Genomic DNA, 23148 nt, shown 5'->3' on the forward strand with positions numbered 1-23148 from the left:
AGGCAGACTCCGACTCAGCTCAGCAGCAGCCTAGAGCAGTTAGCTACAAAACACCACCAAAGTTTAAAAGCGCTGAAGGCTTATCTAAAAAAACGAATGGACCAAAATACCTCAGAGTTATTCATGACTCTTGCAGGTCCTTTTCGAAGCATCACCGACTTGTTATCGACGCAAATGGAGGACACATTGAGTAAAACTTGTTTTTCCTAAATATTTATTTATTTAACAATAATGTTATGTCTTTATTACTCAATAATTGTCTACCATTTGTTAAGTACAGTTGTTTGAAGTTGTAACGTGAATTATTGATGACCCTGTAGAGTTAGTTTAGAATAAAATAACGAGCGCCGCAAGAAAACCGTGATTATTGAACCAGAACGAGTGGATATGACGTCACAATCACTCGTTGGTCTTTCGTCTCTTCCGATCTCCTTCGTTCCCGAGTATGTGATCGAGCTCGGCGGCGAGTTGTGAAATGTTCGTTTGAGCCGAAACCCTCGGTACCAACACCCGCGCCTTCTCGCACCTTTGTCGGGCCTCCTCGCAAGCCTCACTGTGACATAATAATCAACACTTTTGCTCAATTGCTAGAAAAGTAACAACCGCTTTGTGAAATTCGTCAAAGCGGAAAGGAGCTTAAGAACAATGAGAAGGCAGGAGACAACTTGCAAAGCACATTCCACAGATACACGGGGATTTGGAGAAATGGGCATGATACAAAATTAGGATACAGCCTGAATAAATGGGCTACAAACCTAACTTTCAAAACCAATGCACGGCGCGCATGTGAAATGATAGAGAATTTAGAAAGATTATGACCGCTAACGTCCATCATACCAGGCATGGTTGTGTAAAAGACTTCGGTGAATACCCAGCACGGTCTTGGGTGGATAGTTAAAGCGAACTAAAGATTGTTGCGGCCTGGTAATAAACTCATGCTGTGGCATCGGAAAGGACAAAATTACAACTGTTTTGAAATCATATTTGCCTGACAAAATATTTTAGAAATACTCAACCTATTGAAATGATGATGTGAGAACTAACAAAAAAAGCGCCAAAAAGAACACCGCGTCAAGAGCGAGTTGTCAATGCGAGTGCAGCGATGCGTGCCTGCATGAAGCTCAGGTATGTGGCGTAAAACGTGCTTCGCATTTCCAGACAACAACTCAGTCGCTTTTTACATTGATTCAACGTCTTCAGATGTTGAATCAATGTAAAAAACGACTGATTTGCTGTCTAGGACAATTCAGTTAGTGAAAACTTGTTCTAAAGTGCACATTTTGATCAAGTCAGCACTCATCGACCCACCGTGATTCACTCGAAGAGGTTCCTTTGAACAGCTCCAGTGCTGCCCGACCGAATCCCTCAGTGGCTTTGAAGAAATTCCTCTGGTACTTTTCCTCGTCATCTCGAACTCGATCCATCACCTAGGCAACGATGTCAGGTTAATAAAGTGGTCAGAAGTTGTGCGACCACGCACTTGTTCCCAAGAGGCCACAAGCCGAAGAAAACAACGCATTAACATAAACCCTCTTATCGATTTTACACCAGATGGTAACATACAAATTTCAACCCGCTCAATCATGACTCACTACATATAGGATGAAACAACGCACAATGGAATTGTTAAAACTGGGGCCTGATGGTGACGTCATCGCATTCAATCGGACGGGTATTGAACGCAATGTTACGAATCATTCATCAACATAAAAACAATAACCACCAAATTATTCTACACAAGCTTCAATAGTGTTGGGTCAAACTTAGTTCTGCAGCTCATTGCATTCTGAGATTCTCCAGTTTTTAATACAATTTTGGTAAAGAGGTCACTTTCTTCAACCTCTTTCTTCACTTCAACTTTGTATAAGTCTCCAGTTATTCGCTTCGCACGCATAACGAAATTACATTGTTTGGATTTCAAAATGCCAAAACTAGTCGAAGTAGACTTTTTCTGTTTCAAATATCGGTCTATCTCATATTTGTGCTGACATGGGACAATGTTAAATCATTTTCCCACCAAGCTTAAAGTTCTAACTCAGGTACAGGTATTCGTTGAACTAAAAAAAAATCCTGATTACCCCCAACTGAAAGCACTGCAAATGAAGGAATCCGAAGAACAATTGCATTGAAGTCAATGATTTAACCCCCAGTTTTAACAATCCCATTGTACGTTGTCCTTGCATCCATGTAGTAAGCCATGCGCTCAGCACAACACATTGTCACGTCATAGATGACCAGTGAGAAAAAGCGAAAAAAATGGTGGCTATTTTATGTTCATAAAAAGTAAACAATTGTACAAGTTACAAAGACTAAAATATAATAGACAATTGAATACAGAAATTAGTCTGTTCATCAGGGACACATACTTCCCTGGTAATGCTGATATGTAAAATAAAAAGTTCAAAGAAAAAAAATCTGTTCTGCTTCATTGTCACGGTCTGTGAGAGCTGATGAAGCATGAAAAGTTTGGCTTAAATTTCCCGTAAAAGAAAATGATTGCGAAACGAGGTTGAATAAGCTGCGGCCAAGAACGCACCTCTCTGTATATGTCAATGGCCAACTCGTACTTGTCGCCGAACCTGCAAAAATCTCCCGCGACCACAAGAGCGTCGACAGCTGTCTTTGCGTATTGTGGATTATCATGCACCAATTGTTTCAAATCGCTGCATACCTGCAGGAGACGAACAACCGTTATAAAGTTGTGGCCAACCGAGTATTGCGGCGTTGGCATTGTCTGTCGTCATCATAATCACGTGATCTCCAGAATTATGTTTGAATAACAATAATACTATTGTGACAACAATAATAATAATACTGTGTGCTTTTGTGTCCATCTCAGGACGCAGATATGCGTTGCTTATGCAGATATGCGTTGCACCTCTGAACCTTACGAGGCAGACAGTGTTGGTGCAGCCATACAGAGGCACAATCAACTACATTACTTCTCTAAATCCACCGTCTCAATGATGAGTGCCAGGTGCGAATGAAAATTTGTGCCAGATATGTGTGTAGTATGATTCAAAGGGGGGTTGACCACGCGCTGATCGCAGCATGGTTGTATGTTTGGTTATACATGTGCTGTGTAGTTATAATTTCATTCCGTTAGAAAGCCACACTTTACCCATATACTTTACCTTAAACCTGTTATCATCCTTGTCCCCAGTTAGCTCCATGGTCTGATGGTTGGCTTTGATCATTTGCCTGGAAGTGATAGATCACAAATCAATGACAAGTGTCAGTATTCGATTGCATTACAATGTGAAACAATCCATTGTCACGTACATCAGGATCACAAAATGATTTCATCACACTTTATGCTGCTTATGACGTTTACGAAGTGGGGAACGAACGTAATGCAAATCCTACAAGTTGAAAGGAACACCAAGCCTGGATGGCAAACAAACTTCAATCAGTGCACCCACTTCCGCCAGAATGCAATCCCCCACATTCACACCCCGTTGATGACATAGCGCGCACAATCGCACATACCTGTAACAACGTATTGTGTTGTACACTGTCTTCCCATCTTCCTTCAATATGCCATGCTCATAGTAGCGCTTGTCAGCATTTAAGTACGAGTTGTACTTCCTGTAGGCCTTCTCATAGCTGGCTCGTTTCGCTTCGTCACTGCTCTCCTTCCCGCTCAACAAGAGATACAACAACCCGTTGGTGTCGGCGATCAGAAAGTGTAGAAGATTTTCTCCGGTGTCTTTGAACACCTAAATCATCCAACGAACAGCATTGAAACTTCTCAAATTACTTCTCTACATAAGTATGTAGCAAGCTTCAATCCATTTGTGACAAGGTAATTCGTCACAAAGGTGGCAAGGTTCAAAGTAGATTTCCACCAGCTTTACAAACTAGAACACTTTCAAAAAAGTTCCTGTATTAACAAGGCTACAAATATTTCATGGCAATTTTACGGCGCATTGTGTTGAGAGTGTCGGGGCAACACTCGGATTCACCTGATGACAGCTTTGGACCAAAATTAAATTATTGATGCCAGTATTAATGATGCCAATGTGATGTACGTACACGCAAAAATGATCTTCAGCAGTATAAATAGTCGTGTTTTAGAGTTAGAGTAATCCTAAGTCCAATACTAGACGCTATTTGCATTGCAGTGGATAATTCACATTCAATATAGAGCAAACCCGCTAAGGGACCGAGTGGTCAATGGTCGTCGCCTTCAGCTCTACTGTTTCTATTGTAGGTCGGTTCATAATACCGAAGACTTCAAAAACAGTGCAGTTACCATTGACACCCGACTTTTCCGAGTTCAGTTGCTGGATAGCACAGCCATTGACGGGTTTATGTCTCTATCATTCCACGGAGCGGTTTCTCAGTTCTCACGGATTGCTCACACGCTGCACCCTTATCCCCTGGAGTAGAACAACTATGCATGCCGCTGTCAATAACTATGCCGGCATCAACCAAACTTAGATTCTCAATGCAACCAAACGGCTAATAGCATTTTACCACACAAACACAATGCTCTGCCATTTGTTGCGCCAATCTGTGAGTTTAACACAAGAAGCAAAACCATTAAACCTACCTCCTTGGTGATGTAGTAAGACAGTTTAAGATCTTTGATCTTTTCTTCCCTGTTGTTACGCGTTCCTCCATCATAGAACATGAGTCTCCCTCTAGTGTAAAAAACAGAGGCCAGTTGCTCGGCCAAGTAGCAGGCCTGTAACTTTTCACGAGATAAGGCAAGCTTTTTTTCTCGTAAAATCTGAAAGTAAACAAATGTGAAACAAGATGAAGAGACAAAGTCTTGGAGTTGTGCATCTGTTGACCAAAGGTATTCAAGAAAATCGAAATGAAACACAGTGGATCACAAAACTACGAGTGAGTATGACAAACGATTGGCGACTGGATGTACAGGGAACATAAACAGCATCAAAACCTTCGCAATCACGTACAACTGCGAAGATCAAGTTTCAGAAAAATCGTTTCTTGGCAATAACAATCAAGCATTTAAAATTACATTAATCAGCAACATACTTTCAGAGTGTGTGGAGTGACCGGAGCATTCACTTTAACATCGTTTTTCCAGTCAATACCAGATTGACAGTTACGCTTCAAAACATCAATATCTTCTTGATTCAAAATGACAGTTTGGACGAGAAGATCAAACGTTTCCAGCGGAATTTTGTCTACAACCTTTTTGCAGAATTGGTTCAAGACTCTCGCTTTGGTCTCTAAGTAAGTATCAGGACCATTTCCTTCCAACACCCTCTCTTGGACGGTTGTCTCAAGATGGTCCACTTCAATGCGCGCCGCATTGCATAAAAGCTTGATAAGTCGAGAATAGGCTTCATTGAGCGGCTCCTCGGCGTCGGTGATGGCATCCGTCTGTGTGCAAGCAAATCCTTTCAATTCGAACAAGCGGATGACAAGCATACTCTCCAGCAGTGACACCGATGAGTTGTCAGACGTTGTGGCAACGTTGGACAACGCTGATGCAACGTGAGGCATAAGTTTCAAGAGCTCATCGTGTTGCCGGACTAAGCGGTTGTCCTTCTGAAAGTAGCATGCTAAAGCGTACAAGGCATTGAGCAGTCTGGATGAATTTTCTTCTTTGTTTCGTTCTTCCATGCATCTTAACGCAAAGAGCACCACCCGATGGGTGCTCACGGTGCCCTGGTAGATATCCTTCCCAGGGATATCAACAACACCAATTGATGACTCTTTCAGTTGATCGAGCATGTTTGTTAGAGCCATTTTGCAAAGCAAGTCACGAACTGGGATGTGATCACCAGGGTTTGATATATCAGGCTGAGTGATCAACTGCTTAAACAAATAAATTGGAATCTTTTCATGATGGAAGTACCTGGCATAGGAAAACACGTCTTTGAAACTAACGGTGCGATTTGAAAGCGTTTCTTGCTTTAACGAAGACAAAGCTAATATCATTGTGGCTAATATGTTCTTGCCTGTTGCTTGTTCGTTCTCTGTCTTGTAATATTCACTGATCCATTTATCTTGAAAAGTCTCAATTATCGACATTGCTTCTACCTCCTGGTCAATGGCAAGTAAGTAATCCACATAAGACAAACGCTTTTCATCGCAAAAAGCTTTAGCAGGAGCAATTCCCAATGGCAAGTTGCTATACCGTTTGGCCACCGTCTCTGCAGCGGCTGCATCTTCTTCAGAATATGGATTCCCTTCCTTATCTTTGCCATCAGGCATCAAATACTCCAAAGCTTCTTCATCAGTGAAGCCACGAAGCTGCTGCTGATGAAACACGCCTTTTGGAGTTGTTGAGTTGGCTGTACGTGTTGTGGCGATAGCAAATGCTTTTCCATAAGCTTTTAGTGCTTGCAAGAAGTTTTGCAACTTCTTTGAGGGACATGTCTTGTAGATATCTTCAAGAATTAGTAAAATATAAAGATCAGAAGATTTTATATCGGCCGCCAGTGCTTGTACTGCCGTCTCCTTTTTTTGACCATTTGTATGAATTTTTGCGTCACACAGAGCATTCTTCAGTGACAACATGGAATCATCAATGCATTGCTCATCCTTACAATCAAGGAACCATACAATAGACAGTGGATTTTCATCCATAAACTCTTTTGCATAAGCAGAGGCACACTGGGATTTTCCAGACCCTGGCAGACCATACAGCTCCAAATATTTGTACGTTTTAACATTCGACTTTACTTTCTCATATGCCTCTGTTTCTTTAAAATGAGGGGCTTTTGGATAAAGTTTCTTCATGTTGAAAATCTTCAGGTAATCCTGATTGTTTATCACGCTCTGGAAGTTATCCTTTAACTGTAACAAAAATTTTCACAATACAATGTTAGAAATTACCTCCATATTGGTGCCCTGTAGTGTAACTACAACTTATTGATAGAGAACAAAGAGAGAAATGTGAAACTACAAAGTTACGTGTCGCTAAAGTCAGAAATTAAAAATTAAATCAATTCTCATTGGCTGTAACTCGGTTTGTGTTCACAATATTAGAGCAAACTTTCTTCTTAGGACAGATTCTATGACCAGTGGTTGCCGAGATGGGCAACTTTACCCCCTTGCGCGCAAAAATTGGGGGGTTGCCGGCTGGAAAATGGGTGCAACCCCCTAAAGTCAATTTTTAATGAAGTTTTAGGTTATTTGTCGGGATTTAAGAACTCCGTTTTTTTCGATTTAAACAAAAAACTTTTTTCACTCCACCCTAATGTACCAGGCAAAACCCTACAGGCTTATTAATCACTCTTGAAAACTATCATCTCATCCGAAATTTCACGAAAATTCTCTACTTTCATTTCGCTGCGCAATGAGATCCGTAAGAGCAAAACGTTGGACTCTGTCCGCAGTTTACTATGTATTTTTAGACACCATCTTTAAAGAAATAAAAAAAGAGTCAAAAGTCATGTAATGCAAAGAAATTTATTTTCACACAAAAAGTCATGTAATTTTCCCTTTGTGTGGAGCTACATGTACTTGAGAGGTTATTGACATTTTTTAATGACTTCAAAATTACTTCCCTGACAATCAGCATCAACTTTACTTTATTAGAAAACTTAAATCCCTCCATTGCATCAGTGATCGAATAAAAGCAGTTATCCTTCTGTTACCACTGCGCATGTGAGATACGTTCTCAAGCACCTGGAGCAATGCAACAACAAGGACAGCAACTATTCCCTGCAAATGTACCGTGTTTGCTAAGGCATTGATAAAAGTGTGGAATCCAGCGTTTCCTTGTCTCATCACTTTATTGAAAGCATCATCTGTGCTTTCAACTAACTCCTCAGGACTGATAGCAGTGAGCACAGCTTCCTTCTGCTGCTGGTTAAGTTTTGAGAAGATGTGATCCCATTCATCCTCAAGGAAGTGTATAAACCGTTCATTCATGGACACTGTGCTTTCTGCAATGGCATTAATCAGAAATGCATCATTCTGTTGTTACAGCAGTTGTTAAAACACAGAGGCAAACTGGCAAAGTGCAACAGTCAACTGGTTTTCACAGAAGGGGTTTCGGTTAACCAAAAACGAAACCAAGGATATCGTACACCTCCCACTGTGCCAGCACGAAATGGCCAATTTCGGCTAGTCCGATTCGGCGAGTTCCCTATTTGACGATTTTTTGAATTTTTTTTTTTATATTGTTGGGTACCGTAGCCTAATTATCATTGCCGTTTTAGGGTTAGGGGTTAGGGTTAGAGGTTAGGGGTAAGGGTTAGAGGTTAGGGGTAAGGGTTAGGGGTAAGGGTTAGAGGTAAGGGTTAGAGGTTAGGGGTAAGGGTTAGAGTTAGGGTCTTAATTCGACGTTTAGCGACGTTAAAATGATGTAAAAGCGGCAATGATAATAATTAGGCTATGGTACCCGATAACTCAAAAAAAAATTCAAAAAATTGCCGAAAAGGGCTCTCGCCAAATAGGGCACTCGCCGAATCGGACTAGCCGAATTGGACTCGCCGAATAGTAGCAGACCCGTGCAAGCAAGCAGCTGGATAACATGATGAGAATGGAGCCAACAACCTTCCGATAACTGGTCAGACACCCCAGGCCAATACTCAGGACATATCAGCAACAGACACCGACTGCTGAGGACGGAAAAACTTCAACTACTTCCCCAGGTTGTGTTACTGACTGTGTGGTTAACATATCGCTACAATAATGATGCAAAATTTGATTATTTATCGGCATCAAGACATTCTGACGCAAGGGCGTCCCACAGTGAATCTGGTCACGAATTCTATTCCATGTATTGAGCACATCTTCCCTTATGTAAATGATTTTGTTTCCTACTGTTATTTTCATCACCATCTTTTACACTAGACACTTGTGACGCAAACGTTATCCAAAATTTGAAACAAGAAAATACAAGCTATAAACAAACAAAAATGATAATCGAGTCATTCCATCCTTAATTTAGGTGCTTGTACACTCACGGTTTCAAAATTTTATGATATATATATTGTATTCAGATAGAGCTCATCGAGACAACTCTTTAAAAAAAAAAATAGCGTTCTATGACCTTCAGTTCTCGAGATATGAAGGATTGCAATTTGGCCACACGAGGCACAAATCCGGTTACGCATGAGTGATTTTTAAGTATATTTCTTATATGGATGGTAGAAGAGTGGGGAAAATTGCTATTTGGGGGTTTTCAGGAGTGCTGAATTCAATAAAAATGGTTCCAAATGGCCCAGAACAGTAGTTTGTCTCTACAGTTATTTTCTACTCATTCACTTTAACCGGTCGAAATCCGCATGCAGCCACGATGAAAATTTTCGGTTCACATCTCAAAATGAAGATGAAGAGTGCTTCTAACAGGAATGAGAAAATTTTTTCGGTGTATATTTATAAAACTTAAATAATGTATCAATCTTTTATGGCCATGTTCAGAATTTCTCAAATGCAACCCTACTACTCTGCCAGTGTTAACCTAGTGCAACACTCTTCATGTACTGTGTTAAGCATTATGTTTTGTTTTGAAACAAACTGCTGCTGAATTCTGTTATGTATATTGCGAGCTAAACAAAGATATGGACACTGATTAGTTTTGATTTCAGTCACAAGCTATACAACTAGAGCTCGACCGATATCACTTTTTCAGGCCGATACTGATACCGATATTTATGAAATTTTTAGGCCGATACCGATATATATATCGGCCGATATATATCAATTACGAAAAATTTGTTACCAACAAGGTTATTAAGCAACAAACCAGTCCAAGAAAGTTTATGCATTGGTTGCTGTCATAGGCGCCGAGTTTTCAAAATAGCTGGGCGGGCGAACACATACTGTCACGTCACGTCGTGATCACCAATAATAATGTAGAACTCCACTGTTGTTTTCCTGCCACCAAGGTCCAAGATCTAGGCTTCCTAGTTCCTACTACTATAAATTGCAAATATCTAGCGATAAACTGCGCTATTGAACCGAGCTTACATTGAATCTACAATAGAACAGTTAACGAAGGAGCTGAATTGCAACTAATGAGTGACAACCAACGGTTTCATCCTGCCAAACCAACACGTGTGCACTGTTCAGTAGTGCACAGTTTAATATCAGTGACGTAACAGACGCAACTGTGATGGTTGAGACGACAACATAGAGCATTTTAGCAGCAGAGTTAATTGATGACGTCGTTTGAGAGAAAATTACTTCTTTGAAGAACAATGCTACAGTTTTTACACCGATTTAACATCTGGCGATGTTAAAACGATGTAACAGCAGTGGAAATTGCGGTCAGACTTTTGCTGCGAATGAAACCCAGACAGCAAAATCTGTCATTTTTACATTGGTTCAATGTCCGCAGACGTCACAGCAATGTAAAAATGACGGATTTTGCTGTCTGGGAAGTTCCTCACAGGTTTGCACAATTTACTTGATTTATAGCACTGGGCTTACGAGTGGCAGAGTGGAGACAAACGGCGCGGCTGGACACTTTTGCTCGTTTAACGACGAATCAACGTTGTTTAACGTTGCATGAATGTAACATGGCAATAATTGACGAAAACTAATCGCTTAATTAGTAGGTCTAGTAGGGCCTATCATATGGCGACAAAACCTTGCGAATAAGGTAAGTAGGCTAGTATTAGAAGGTGGCAGATGGTTACAGAAATTTTTGGACTTAAAATTGAATTAATTTTTTTTTTAATTCCTGAAATGTCCGGCGGGCGCGGCCCACCCGCCCGGGACTCGGCGCAGGTGGTTGCTTGCTTAATTACTAGGACAAAGTCCCAGACACCGAAGTTCTCAGTAAAGCAAACATGCCCAGCACTCTTACCCTCGTAAAAAAGGCACAAATAAGATGGGCTGGCCATGTCCACCGGATGCCGAACCATCGCATTCCTAAACAACTGCTCTACGGAGAACTGACTAACGGCAAACGTCATGTAGGTGGTCAAAGAAAACGCTTTAAGGACACTTTAAAAGCTTCCATGAAAGAATTCGCCATCGACGTAGATTCGTGGGAAGACTTAGCCGCAGAACGACCAACATGGCGCAGTATTATTTATAAAGGCGCAGAATCAGCTGAGAAACACCGTACGCTATCTGCTGTCAGAAAACGAGAACATCGCAAGGCCCGAGCCTCAAACAACCCTGGCCCTAGCCAACCATCCTTCCAATGTCCATCCTGCAGCAGAAGTTTCACCGCACAGATAGGCCTCATCAGCCATCTCCGCACTCATGTAGCCTACAGCCCTACACTGACCAAAGTCAACACTAAAAAAAAGAAAAAAGAAACTTGATCTCAGTCTCATTGGCCATCTTCGGAAACGAAGGGCGAACATCATCATCATCATCACTATTTTCTTCTGTGCAAAGTTTCACCAGGATTTTTTCTTTATTTTTGCAACTTCTACAATGACGCTACTATTTTCTTCTGTGCAAAGTTTCACTAGGATTTTTTCTTCGGGTTTATTTTTGCGTGTCATGTGAACAAAAGTTAATTTTCCCTGGACCTTTTCTTTCTTACTGTAATACCAAAACTTGACAAATTTTGCGGCATCTTGCTGCGATAGCCTACTCGTATGATCTCATTTTGTAACGAATCTTGCCTTATCAATATCACTCGGAGATCAAAGCCAGGCATTGTGACGTAAGACTTGAAATAAGCTGTGCGTGGTTAGTGTAGAAGTACACTCGCACTCCCAACGATTCTTAGCGAAAAATTCACTGTTACACTGATTCAATGTCATCAATCGTTGAAGCAACGTAAAACTCGAAATTTTTCCTGCTTGAATTGAAGCTAAGGGATACAGTATTAACATTTTCTAGATGCTCGCACTAGAATGGGCGGGAAATTTTATTCTCACAGCAATTGTTTGTGCTATGTAAGCACGTTTGAGAAACTTGTGTTTCTTCTAAAGGCATGCATGGATGGTTTTGAGTGTGCTTTTGCTGGCCGATGTTTATCGGCGAAAAAAAGCCGATACGATATATCGGCTACACCTGATATCGGCCGATACATATCGGCTGACCGATATATCGGTCGAGCTCTAAATACAACTGCACAAAGTGATTTCAAAAGCAGAAAATTAGGCTAGCAACAAGGCGTTTTCACAATTCACATGGTTAATAAAGTATTTTTTTTTACTCAAAGTGTATTACAGTAAAATCAACTGCAAAGGTTGCCAATCTGTTAAATTCTGTTTTGCTCTCCTGAAATGACATACAGTTCTTCTTCTTTTTTTGAGAAAGCCTTGTGTGTAGTGTGACCCTGCTCGATCTAATATGTTTCAATAAAATGTTTTTGAAACCATAAAATAACATTAGTTTTTGTTCAACATTATCATAAGCATTAGGAAATGAAAGAATGTTAGTTTATTGGTGATGTCATTGGGATTTTTTTAATTCACTGTTGGTGCTTTATAATTATGTAGTGTACTCTATGGGCACCTTACTGCAGCATGTTAAATTTGCATTGGTGCACTAGGCCTATATTCTTTGGATTTACAAAATACTGGATATACAAAATACCAAGAAGAACGTGGAAACAACAAGTGAAGGATGAATTTAAAAAAGTCGGACTGAAGGAGGAAGATGCAAGGGACAGAGTGAAATGGAGAAAAGAGATTAAAACAATTGCTGCGAGGAAACAATCGGCCACCCCCACTAGTGGGGAACAAACCGACGATGGATTATGATGATGATGGTATTGAATTCCCGTGTTCTTTTGATGACTTCACATGCATTATAGTAACATAATTACAATGTTTATTGTTCATCTAAATGCAACATAAAAATTGTATTATTGTACTTGCTGTAATTTTGGAACATTAAGACTGTTATGTTTTATCCAATGTTTCGAAAACATGCCAAATTGCAAAGTAGGTGCTTTGCACCGGCTCTTGCTGGCATTTTGGATAGTAACAGTACTGTAGTGTGTGTTTATCCTTTGATCAGTTTGACAATAAACTCTTGGAAACCAATCCATGCTTTCTGTTATACAGCCTTTGTCAGATATTAGTTTGTAATTAAAAAAGGGGGGGTTTGCGACACTTTTTATCCTTGAATGGATGTAAAGTCCACAAGGGATCCACGTAAAGCAGATACTTAAAGCATCTAAATACAGTGAAAAAAATATTTGAATCAATTTTAAGATATTAACGTCTACCCTTTAAAGTACGTGTTAATTTGAAGAGAAGGAGACATTATTTATGGTCTCTGTTAAAGAAGGACCTTTAAAGGTTAAAAATTCTTTAACCTTTAAAGGTTAAAAAGTGTGCCCATTCAAGGTTAAAAAGTGTCGCGAACCCCCCCTTTTTTAATTTGATTTATAGTGTTTTGCATCTGCTTGTGTGGATCATTCTACAGGAGGCTGGCTTGACTGGTCCCAGGTTAGGGTGTATGTCAGCTTGACTGACCCTCTTTCTTGTTGTTAGAATTTAAACACGCGTTTGAATAGTTTTAATGTATTTCATACTTTTTAAACTACTTTTCGCAATCCACAATTGTACTGATGAGGCTTTAAGAGCCGAAAACGCGTTCTGCAATCTGTTTTGCAAATCATGTTGGTCGCGCAGTGGATTATACCTAGGCTACTCTGTAAAATTCCATTACGTGGCCAACATGATTCTTCATTATTTCGTTTGTGACGATTCAATTAATTTTTCTGCTTTTATGCTTCGCCCTCGTTTAATCAAGCTGTGTCCTTTGTACCGGTATTCATTATAAATAACAGAGTTTGAAGTGAACAGTGTGTTACTCTATGAGGGCTAAAGCAAGAAACAGAAACAAGTAAATAATACTAGAAAGCAGGGTTGGAAAAAATCATGATTTTTTTAAAAACATCAAAAAAATCGGATTTTTTTGATTTAAATCAGATTTTTTTGATTTTTTTTAGATAAAAAAGCGTCGAGTCTACTTGGGGGAAGAGATCATTTTAGTAAGATAGCAGAATCATTTTTAACCCCTTGATTGATTGAAAGGCTTTGCTTTGCAAGTGTTTAATCATTTTTATTATCATATTGTAGGCTAGCCTGTCTATTGCACATATTTTTAAGTAGGTGTGATATGTTGCTTTATACTAAATCACAATTGTGCATATCGAGATTGAGGTGAGTCTCAGACTGTCATCTCACTACACTAAGATCTTTCCTTACGTTTGAGCGCAAAACTCCCATCGTGACGTCACATTGCATGACAACATCTGTGTTGAATGAAAAGGAACAATTCGCGCTAAAGTTTATGGCTCTACAAAATATCAATAGCTGTGGAATGGTAACATGTTTTTGAAAAAAGAAAGAAACACATTTTGCAAAATACTTCTATGATCTAAAAAGTACCAATCTTTTAAAACGGTTTTTAACCTGGACAGGCATTTTAAAAAAGGTCTAATAAAAATTAATCTGTGCCGTGTCTTTTAGCTCAAACTCTCACATTTGAAAACCCTGAGCCTCAATGCAGAATAGTGCAGCTTACCCTCTTTTGTATTAAAATGCTGAAACAATTTTTTGTCTGAGTTGAAATGCACAACTGAAACTCCGTATTATACTTAATTATCAGTATCTTAAATCACAGCTATACTTTGAGCTATTACATTGCTGCAACTTCAGACCAAGGCTCATCCTTTCTCATAAATGACAAGAGCAGTCATCCTGGCCATGTGCAATTATTTCCACCTACTAACGTTATTGTCCTTAACATCACAGATATATTATGATAGTACCATCCTTACTAAGTCACAGATCATTTTTCTGAATCGTTGATTGCATTTTTTTTTTACCTAAAAAGCTCTAACCTAATATACTATGTTGGAGCTGGTATACAAGTCCCAAGTGTGAACTGCCAAGTAAACTAAGTTGCCTTTCAAAACATGCATAGCCTATAGCCTTATGTATTTAAATATAACTTTTGTATTACAAAGAAGCAGTAAAACGTTTGTTGATGTATTTATTTTTATTTTAGCAAATAAAAAATCATTTGATTTTTTTAATTGATTTTTTTGATTTTTATTGTTTGATTTAAATCATGATTTAAATCAATGATTTAAATCATTTGATTTAAATCAGCCAACCCTGCTAGAAAGACTTGTAAATCTATCAATTCATTAGTTGATCAAACTTGGAAGTATAGTATGGTGGACAAGAAGATGTATCACGTCGTGAGTTCTATGAATTGACTGTTCAAATCCAAATAATTTTAACGTGCGCTAGTTTGCACTAAAGAATTAAGTTGAGTCATCATGAGAATTAAGTTGTAATTGCATATACATTTATTGTGGCATAATGATCAGGGAATTATTCAATGACGCACAGCAGAACTGAATGAATGGCTAAGTTGAAACAGCTGAAGAATTTGAACAATGGTTTAACACTGATTTTCCACATGGCCATAAATGATAAAAGATTGGTACATTATTTACATTTTATAAATATACACTGAAAAATTTTTCTTATTCCTGTTAGAAGCACTCTTCAATCTTCATCTTCATTTTGAGATGTGAACCGAAAATTTTCATTGTGGCTGCGTGCGGATTTCAACCGGTTGAAGTGAATGAGTAAAAAATAACTGTAGAGACAAACTACTGCTCTGAGCCCTTTGGAACCTTTTAGGTATTGAATTCAGCACTCCTGAAAACCCCCAAATAGCAATTTTCCCCACTCTTCTACCATCTATATAAGAAATATACTTAAAAACCACTCATGCGTAACCAGATTTGTGCTTCGTGTGGCCAAATTGCAATCCTTTATATCTAGAGAACCGAAGGTCATAGAACGCTAATTTTTTTTTAAAAGAGTTGTCTCGATGAGCTCTATCTGAATACAATATATCATAAAATTCTGAAATCATGGTTGTACAAATAGTTTTTTTTTCTAAATTAAAGATGGAATGACTCAATCTGCAAACGAAGGATGACATCAAACACCATTATATATATATATTTTTTTTTATTAGTACAATAAATAGTATCAATTCCACAAAAGAGTGCTCAATGCCAAGCAGAGCTAATTGAAGTAGATTCAATCACTATTAATGGAATATATAGTTGAATAGATAAACTAGAATTCGTGTCAAATAGTCTCAGAGTGAGATGTCCCTGCAACAAGTCCATGCCATCACTTCAAAAGGTTGTGTTCCCCGATTAACCAACTATTCTTTAACATCAAACAGTTTTTGTGTGCGCCAAATAAACAATTATAGCTTTTGCTACGGAGAGTAGTATGTGTTAAAAATGTATTTTCTCGTGCTGTCGTGTAATAGCGGATGACATAAGTTGAAGTAATGTTAGATTATTGTCAAAATTACATCATTACATCACTTGGGTCTGCTACTATTTGGTGAGTCTGATTCGGTGAGTCCGATTCGGTGAGTTCCTAACCTCTAACCCTAACCCCTAACCCTAAAACGGCAATGATAATTAGGCTACGGTACCCGATAATTTTAAAAAAAAATTGAAAAAATCCCCCGTTAAGGGATCGGACTCACCGAAACGGGCCATTTCGACATCACTTACGGTATACTCCCTAATAAAGTATGAAAATACCTTCTGGACCTGCTATTTGGCAGATGACACGCCGAAGCCGAATACTCTTTAAAGCATCTTTCAACCTTTCGATTGTACCGTTAGCATAACCACATTTTTCAACCCAGCTGAAATGCAAAACAAAATTTTACCTAAGAAATAAAGTCAAGACATTCTGACAACAAGCCCGCAGACATTAAGATTCTAGTAGAGCAATACTAACGAATTGGTTCTGATTCTTCTTGTAAGATGCAACAGTGTGCAATCTCATAAAGATTAGATACAATGTGTAGTTGTGTACCAATACTATGTTTACAATTCCAATCAACTTTTAATAATCAACTCCAACCAATCTTCCGATGAGTTGTTTTATTTCCATCTAACCAACCTAGCTAACATATCTGTGACGTCATGAAATAAGACACTTCACCCACACAAACGAAAAATGAGCCTATTTGGCTGAACAACAAAATTGGCTTTGTATTTTATGTACAAGTGTATTGAACGTACGTTGTCTGGCCTTTACATTAGATAACAAAATTGGATGGAACGGTTCTTACAAAACGTAGCCTGTAGCACCTGAAGCAAACAGAGCTTAAGAGCTTTTCTATTATTTAGATTTATACATTGTTTCCAATAAAATGTACCAATGATAATAAATAAACCAATATTTAATTGATACAAAACGAAAAGTATCCGGCATTGATTGCTGGCAATGGCGGGAAACATTGGATAGCTTGCAGAGTGCAGACACCCCAGAGCCCAGACAGGTGGCAATTAACTCACACAATGCTGCCACAACATGACCGGTCGACATGTAGTTGATTCTAATTGACCAAAAGATGCTTTTAGAACTTCCCAATCGCCACCACCCACGTTTGTTGACCATTGTGAGGTGACAAAAAGAGACATCATTTAAAAATGCGGCTTCTTTTTTGGGATACAAATAAATTCATTTTCATGAGGGTCAGTTCAATCTTACATGCAGTTAAAAGTCAACTTTGAACTGCTAGACCATCTTCAGCTAAGCTTAGGCTATTCAAATAAAATCTGTTTATAGTTATCAAAATACACAAAGAGAAGGTTCTTTAGCTTCTTATAGTTTTTAAAATATACAAAGAGAATATGCTTTACGTTCATCCAAATTATGCTGGCGCTTTTACAAAGTTGAGATGACAAGACAAACAAGCAAATGTGCTCACAAGGGCACATCAATGATTAACCTATAAAACTTTGCTACATGTACCAATGCACAATAATTGAAAGTTTGGAAACACAATCTTGTACATTCAATGCCGGTGAAGTATCCTCACTATTTTAAAGCATTTCAACAATTCAATTATCAACCATTTGAACCAAATCGACAGCATAGTGTTGGGGCAAACTCTTATTTAGGGCAATCCACAAACTCAGGTTCAAAAACAAAACAAGTGTTGAATGTCAAATTGTCATGTACACTTGTACAGTGTATGCACTGACATCACGCCATTGCACAGAGCACGGTTATTGGTCATCAGAATTAGACCAAAGTAGGCTAAGCTCCTACTCATAATGATTTGATTGCAACAGTGTTAGTATAGTTACGTTAGATGTGTGACTCCGTGGCTAAAAACATGGCAACGTATCCATTGTTGAGTTTCAATCCTACAAACTATCAAAAAAAGTTTTTCATATAAAGTTACAGCTCAATTATTGTGTCCATTGTCATGTTGTATTTTCCACACAAGAAAGACACCAAAGATCTTACTAGTACCAAGAACACTTGAATTCTCTTTCTGCAAGAGGATAATAACCTGGTGACCTACCTAGAGAAGCTACTTTGCTGAAGACAAACAAAACTTTTCCATGTTGCTTGCTTTTGTTTGCTCAAAAACGTTTTTGGGGCTTACAGTTCTTGATGGTTTCATGAACTTCAAAAATGTCAAATAAATAAATGTCATATGAAAATGAAAAACTTTGTTGAATACTTGTGCAACACTATTGCAAAAATGAGATTGTCCAAAGCGAAAAAACAAAGTTGTTTTGTGGCAAACTTTCCAAATATGCACTGTGCAGTGATATATAATGTACAATACTAGTTGTGTGAGATCTGCAATGCTGTACGGAAGTGAGACATGGTGCTTACGGGAAAACGGAATTGGCGATTTTAAGATGAACTGAGAGAGCAATGCTGAGAGCAATGTGTGGTGTAAAGCTGATGGACAAAAGGAATACCGAAGAACTTCTGAGCTTGCTTGGGTTGAATGAGAGTGTTGATAAGTTGGCAAAAGCGAATGGAGTGAGGTGGTATGGGCATGTTTTGAGAAGGGATGAAGATGATGTTTTGGGAAGAGCGCTGGAGTTGCGAGTGGAGGGTCGTAGAAAACAAGGAAGACCAAAGAAAACGTGGAAAAAGCAAGTTGAGGAAGAAAGTAGCAAGGTGGGCTTGACAAGAGAGGACGCGCTAGACAGATCAATGTGGAGGCAGGGTGTGAAGACGATTGGGGCACTTGGAGGTGAACCCGGCCACCCTCGGTAACGGGGACATCACCGGATTAAAACTGGACTACTACTACATCTAGTATGACTGTAAAATACATGCACAGGCCAGTGTCTACTGTCTACTTCCTGTTTTCACGCAATAAAGCCTTATCATTTGCATGCACTAAATTCCTACGACTTTCAGTCATCAGATCAAACAGATGATATCTCAGGATTTAAAAAACTCTCTCTCAGTATACTTTATGGAAACATTGCACACTTCCATGACTTTCCCCATAAGCTCTTATATCATACGAAAGTTGTATCTACCAATCTTGCCATGAGCAGTCGTCAAGCTCACAAATTTGTCAAGTTTATTGAGTGTCACATTCCAAGTCTACTTTCTGATCTGTCTTCTTAGCTTCTTCTACAGTGGATTTCCTTATGTTTGACAACATCGGTTCATCAAAGAGTATTCTGAATGATGCGAGAAGCGGGACTACTATTAACAACATGGGATGTTGTACTGTATCATGTTGAATATGATGTAGGTCCAGGGCGAAATTGAATAGCATGTGCAAATGCAATTTTTCCTGGACGGCTCGTGAGGATAAGGCGATATTTTTTCCACTTTGATCTGTCTCTTACTTAAATGAGCCGCAGAAGAAGCAGCTCCCTGCGCCGCAGGAGAAGCAGCTTATTTTGGTGAATCTGCTTCATCATCATTTACATCTAACGAGTCAGACTCATTTGCAGGTACATATCCGATTACACATAACATCTTTACAGCCATTCCTGTTGTGATACCAATGCGCTAATCTGATCTAATTTGATAAACCGTAATTGATAGCAGAAAGAACAGCAAGTTTTATTTCACAAAAACTGTTTTTTCTACTGTATAGTGAAGTGCGTCAATTGACACATGTTGTTCTTCTAAGTAGTGACAGCTTTATTTTTCTTTTGCGACTAACTAAACAGTTCAAATTCACAGAGTATACAGGGTGGGCCAAAAGTAGGCTTACAAGGGTGGGCAAAACTTGACCATGGGTGGGCAAAAACTTGACCATGAAACATCGTACACGCCAAAACTCCCTTAATGATGCAACAGAAACAATTGTGCATGTAAATTGTATCAGCAACAATTATATCCTAGCTAACCAAGTTAATACAGATAAAAAACGAATATAAAAAATAGCTCGTGACACCCCAAAGTATTGTAAATGGCACCCCAGTTGGAAACAACTGGCCTAGGCTATCAAATTTTTTGATGGGAAATCCACAGGTCAGGCACAAATATGAAAAAACTGTTGCCATTCGAAACAGTCATTAAATTTAAGCTGCCTCTACAGTAAAAAAGAAATCCTTACGCGTAAAGTATGTCCATTCGTTGTTTTATCTTCTCGTGCTTAAGGTTTTCATTAATTTGTTGGGCTTTCCGTTGCATTTCCAGCTTAACCAACAGATCTGTCCATTCAACTTCTTTGATCGGACACTTCACAAGTTTGTGGAAAAACTCCGGTAATTGGTCACTGTGTTTCTTAAAAACAGTTTGGCATTCTTCACCTGAAGTAAAAATAATGCATTTACAGGTTCACGTCTTTTAGGTGCAGAGCAGACAGTTACCGGTAGAAGCCTGCCCTTTAGGTGCGCACACTGTGAAGTCAGAACATTTAGGATCAGAGTACTGTGGCGCCCGGTCATTTTGGTGCTATTCGGTATGTCAAATATAATCATTTATCAGAAATGCTTGATTATGCGACAGTTTTCACTTTGAAACATATCAGTGTGCAGTTGCAAGTTGCGTATGGTAGTCTTATCATATAGCCTACAACATAACTTGCTGGTTATACTTAGCAAATGGGCATTTTTAAAAATTTGTTTTCACTTCATTTCGTAAAGCATTTCAAATGCCTTTCCCCTGAGAAAATCTTGCAAATGCCACTGTGCAGTATTACCATCAAGCGCCTAATAAAATATACTTTACTAGGAATAACACCTTTGACTGGGCACCACAGTGCGCTGCACCTAAATATCCTCACGCCACAGTGTGCGTACCAATTTGGCAAGCACCTAACTGGCTGTCTGCACTCTGCACCTAAAAGACGTGCTCCAGCATTTAGGGTCCCATCAAAATATGATACGGTAAAAAAACTGGTAAATAATGTCAGAATATTTAAGGTACCGGTATTGACAATTTCACCATTTACGGAACTGCTGCAACTACAGTGTAGAATTGCAGATGCATTACCACGATCTAGAGCTTTATGACGAGGTTGGAATGACCCAAACGCGAATGAACCTATCCCTAGGCAGCTAGGCACAAATGATGTAAGGCCAGAATGATGCAAAGCCCGAATGCCATGAGATTTAATTATTTCATATTAAAATTAATTGAATTTGGTAGAAATTTTATTTGTCACGATAACAATTTCAATTTTCATTTTTTATACAAACAAAAATATAAAAATGGTTTTTGCACTTAGCAAAATAAAGATGAGAATTGGTTATTTCTCACAATAACTAATCTTTTGTTTGTATTATATACCGTGAAACCTTACCGGTACAACTTTGCCCAGGTGGACATAGAGCTGGGCGATATTGGTAAAATAATTTCGATACGATATTACCAAAAATAAAACGATATTATCTAAGTTTCGATATTTTACGGCGAATCGCAAAGCACCGCTTTCTATAACTGCATGAAAAACATACTGAGCACTGGTACTGAAATGAACAACATTTATTGCAAACAATGCTGCGATTTAACTGTCACAAACTAAAGATTTTTGGACAAAAAATATCAGCATGTTGACATTGCAGGGTTTTAAGCACGATCTCTTCTTGGAAACAATTGAGTCACTAAGTGAAAACACCCTTTCACTACTAACACTGGTGGCTTGAATGCACAGAAGTTTTCTTGCAACTTTTGCAAGTGTAGTAAAAGTCAGTGCATTAGCTCGCCACCATGTACAGATGCAGCTATCCTTGTTGATAGTTTTTGATGCAAAATAGAGATGCAGCTGTGAGTATGCTACGTAAATTCCGTCAGCTTGCAAGTTTCCTATCGTATTTACCGGACTTCATCCTTCGCAACAACGCAACACGTGGGAATCAATAAGCAGGATTGCGTAATCACAAAGACTGCTTGTAAGGCATAAACAATGCACACACGCTTGAGGGTTGTCTACGCATGCGATGTCTGTGTCACTGCGCATGCGAAAATGTTGCTATAATTTCAGTACATTTATAAACGATAAAATCGAAGCTTTGTGAATGAACATCACTGCCGAAAAAATATCGTATCGAAATATCGTAATATCGCCCAGCTCTAGGTGGACAACTTTGCCCAAAATTTGTGACTTGTATATCTGACCACAATACGGTTTTCATGATTTATTGGTTTTGTTTAATGGATGATATTGTTAAATATGAATATTTTATCAATTGTTTCAGCAGAAAGAAATAACTTTTTAAGATTGTTTTCATTAAGTTAATTCCAAATGAAAATACAAGGGAAAAAAATGCAAAACTATGTGTCGGAAATTTCACATGGGGGTCAAAGGTCATTTACCCATGCAGAGTGTTTTCTATATGCAAAGCTTCTATATTTATTCATGAGTATGTGCAAATGACTTTTTATTAAATTCAAAGAAGTTTGATATTTTTTTAGGCATTTTAGTGGTTGTGACCCCTTATTTTGTGCTTTGGGTACAACTTTGCCCACTCCTCATGATCACTCCAGCGAACACAAACTGCCTATTTCTTGCATATAACTTTTATAGAGTTTGTACCTAAGGTCATGAACTTGATTACAGGTCACTAAAAGACACATTGCTGTGATTGGTTAAAATAGCATCATGAATATGAGGTGATACCTCATTCAGCTAAATCTCTAATTGCTAGCAGTTTTTAAATCAGCAGAAACAAGCTGGATTGATGGCTATGATTTTTTCTCTGTTGTGTAGTTATAATTTTTAGGATAAGCTTGCACACAGCTCTGGTTCCAGAGCTACAGCTTGCTCCATCACTAGTGCTGTCTACCAGGTTGACGTTCCAAATCACCACATTTTGGCACTATATGACATCTGACAACGTTGTGCAAAAAAATACGGGAATCTATACCAATGCCGACATGGAAACAATAGCAGCTCTTTCAAAACCAAACAAAGATGAATTAATGGTGTCTAATTGGGTAGTGGTGGAATTTAATATTGGTTCAACCTCCCGAAACACAACGGGTGACAATAGAAAATTGT

The 23148-nt window shown here is 38.7% G+C and overlaps 1 protein-coding gene across 2 annotated transcripts in view; it reads right to left on the bottom strand.

The window, feature by feature from the left end:
- LOC145778524 (uncharacterized) overlaps positions 1-23148 on the bottom strand; it is a 28925-nt gene continuing 5777 nt past the window's right edge. The window contains exons 3-12 of one of the 2 annotated variants that reach the window (XM_082590022.1): positions 20260-20455; positions 16463-16560; positions 7663-7874; positions 5008-6780; positions 4556-4735; positions 3490-3719; positions 3135-3201; positions 2537-2671; positions 1309-1427; positions 1-553 (exon numbers count right to left, since the gene is read on the bottom strand). In XM_082590022.1, coding sequence (XP_082446148.1) covers positions 400-553; positions 1309-1427; positions 2537-2671; positions 3135-3201; positions 3490-3719; positions 4556-4735; positions 5008-6780; positions 7663-7874; positions 16463-16560; positions 20260-20455 — 3164 coding nt within the window. In that variant the 3' untranslated portion in view covers positions 1-399. Of the gene's footprint in view, positions 554-1308; positions 1428-2536; positions 2672-3134; positions 3202-3489; positions 3720-4555; positions 4736-5007; positions 6781-7662; positions 7875-16453; positions 16561-20259; positions 20456-23148 lie in introns of both variants that reach the window. The other variant, XM_082590020.1, reaches the window with a different exon arrangement.

Source organism: Aplidium turbinatum, chromosome 10, assembly GCF_918807975.1.
Source record: "Aplidium turbinatum chromosome 10, kaAplTurb1.1, whole genome shotgun sequence".
Taxonomy (NCBI): Eukaryota; Metazoa; Chordata; class Ascidiacea; order Aplousobranchia; family Polyclinidae; genus Aplidium; species Aplidium turbinatum.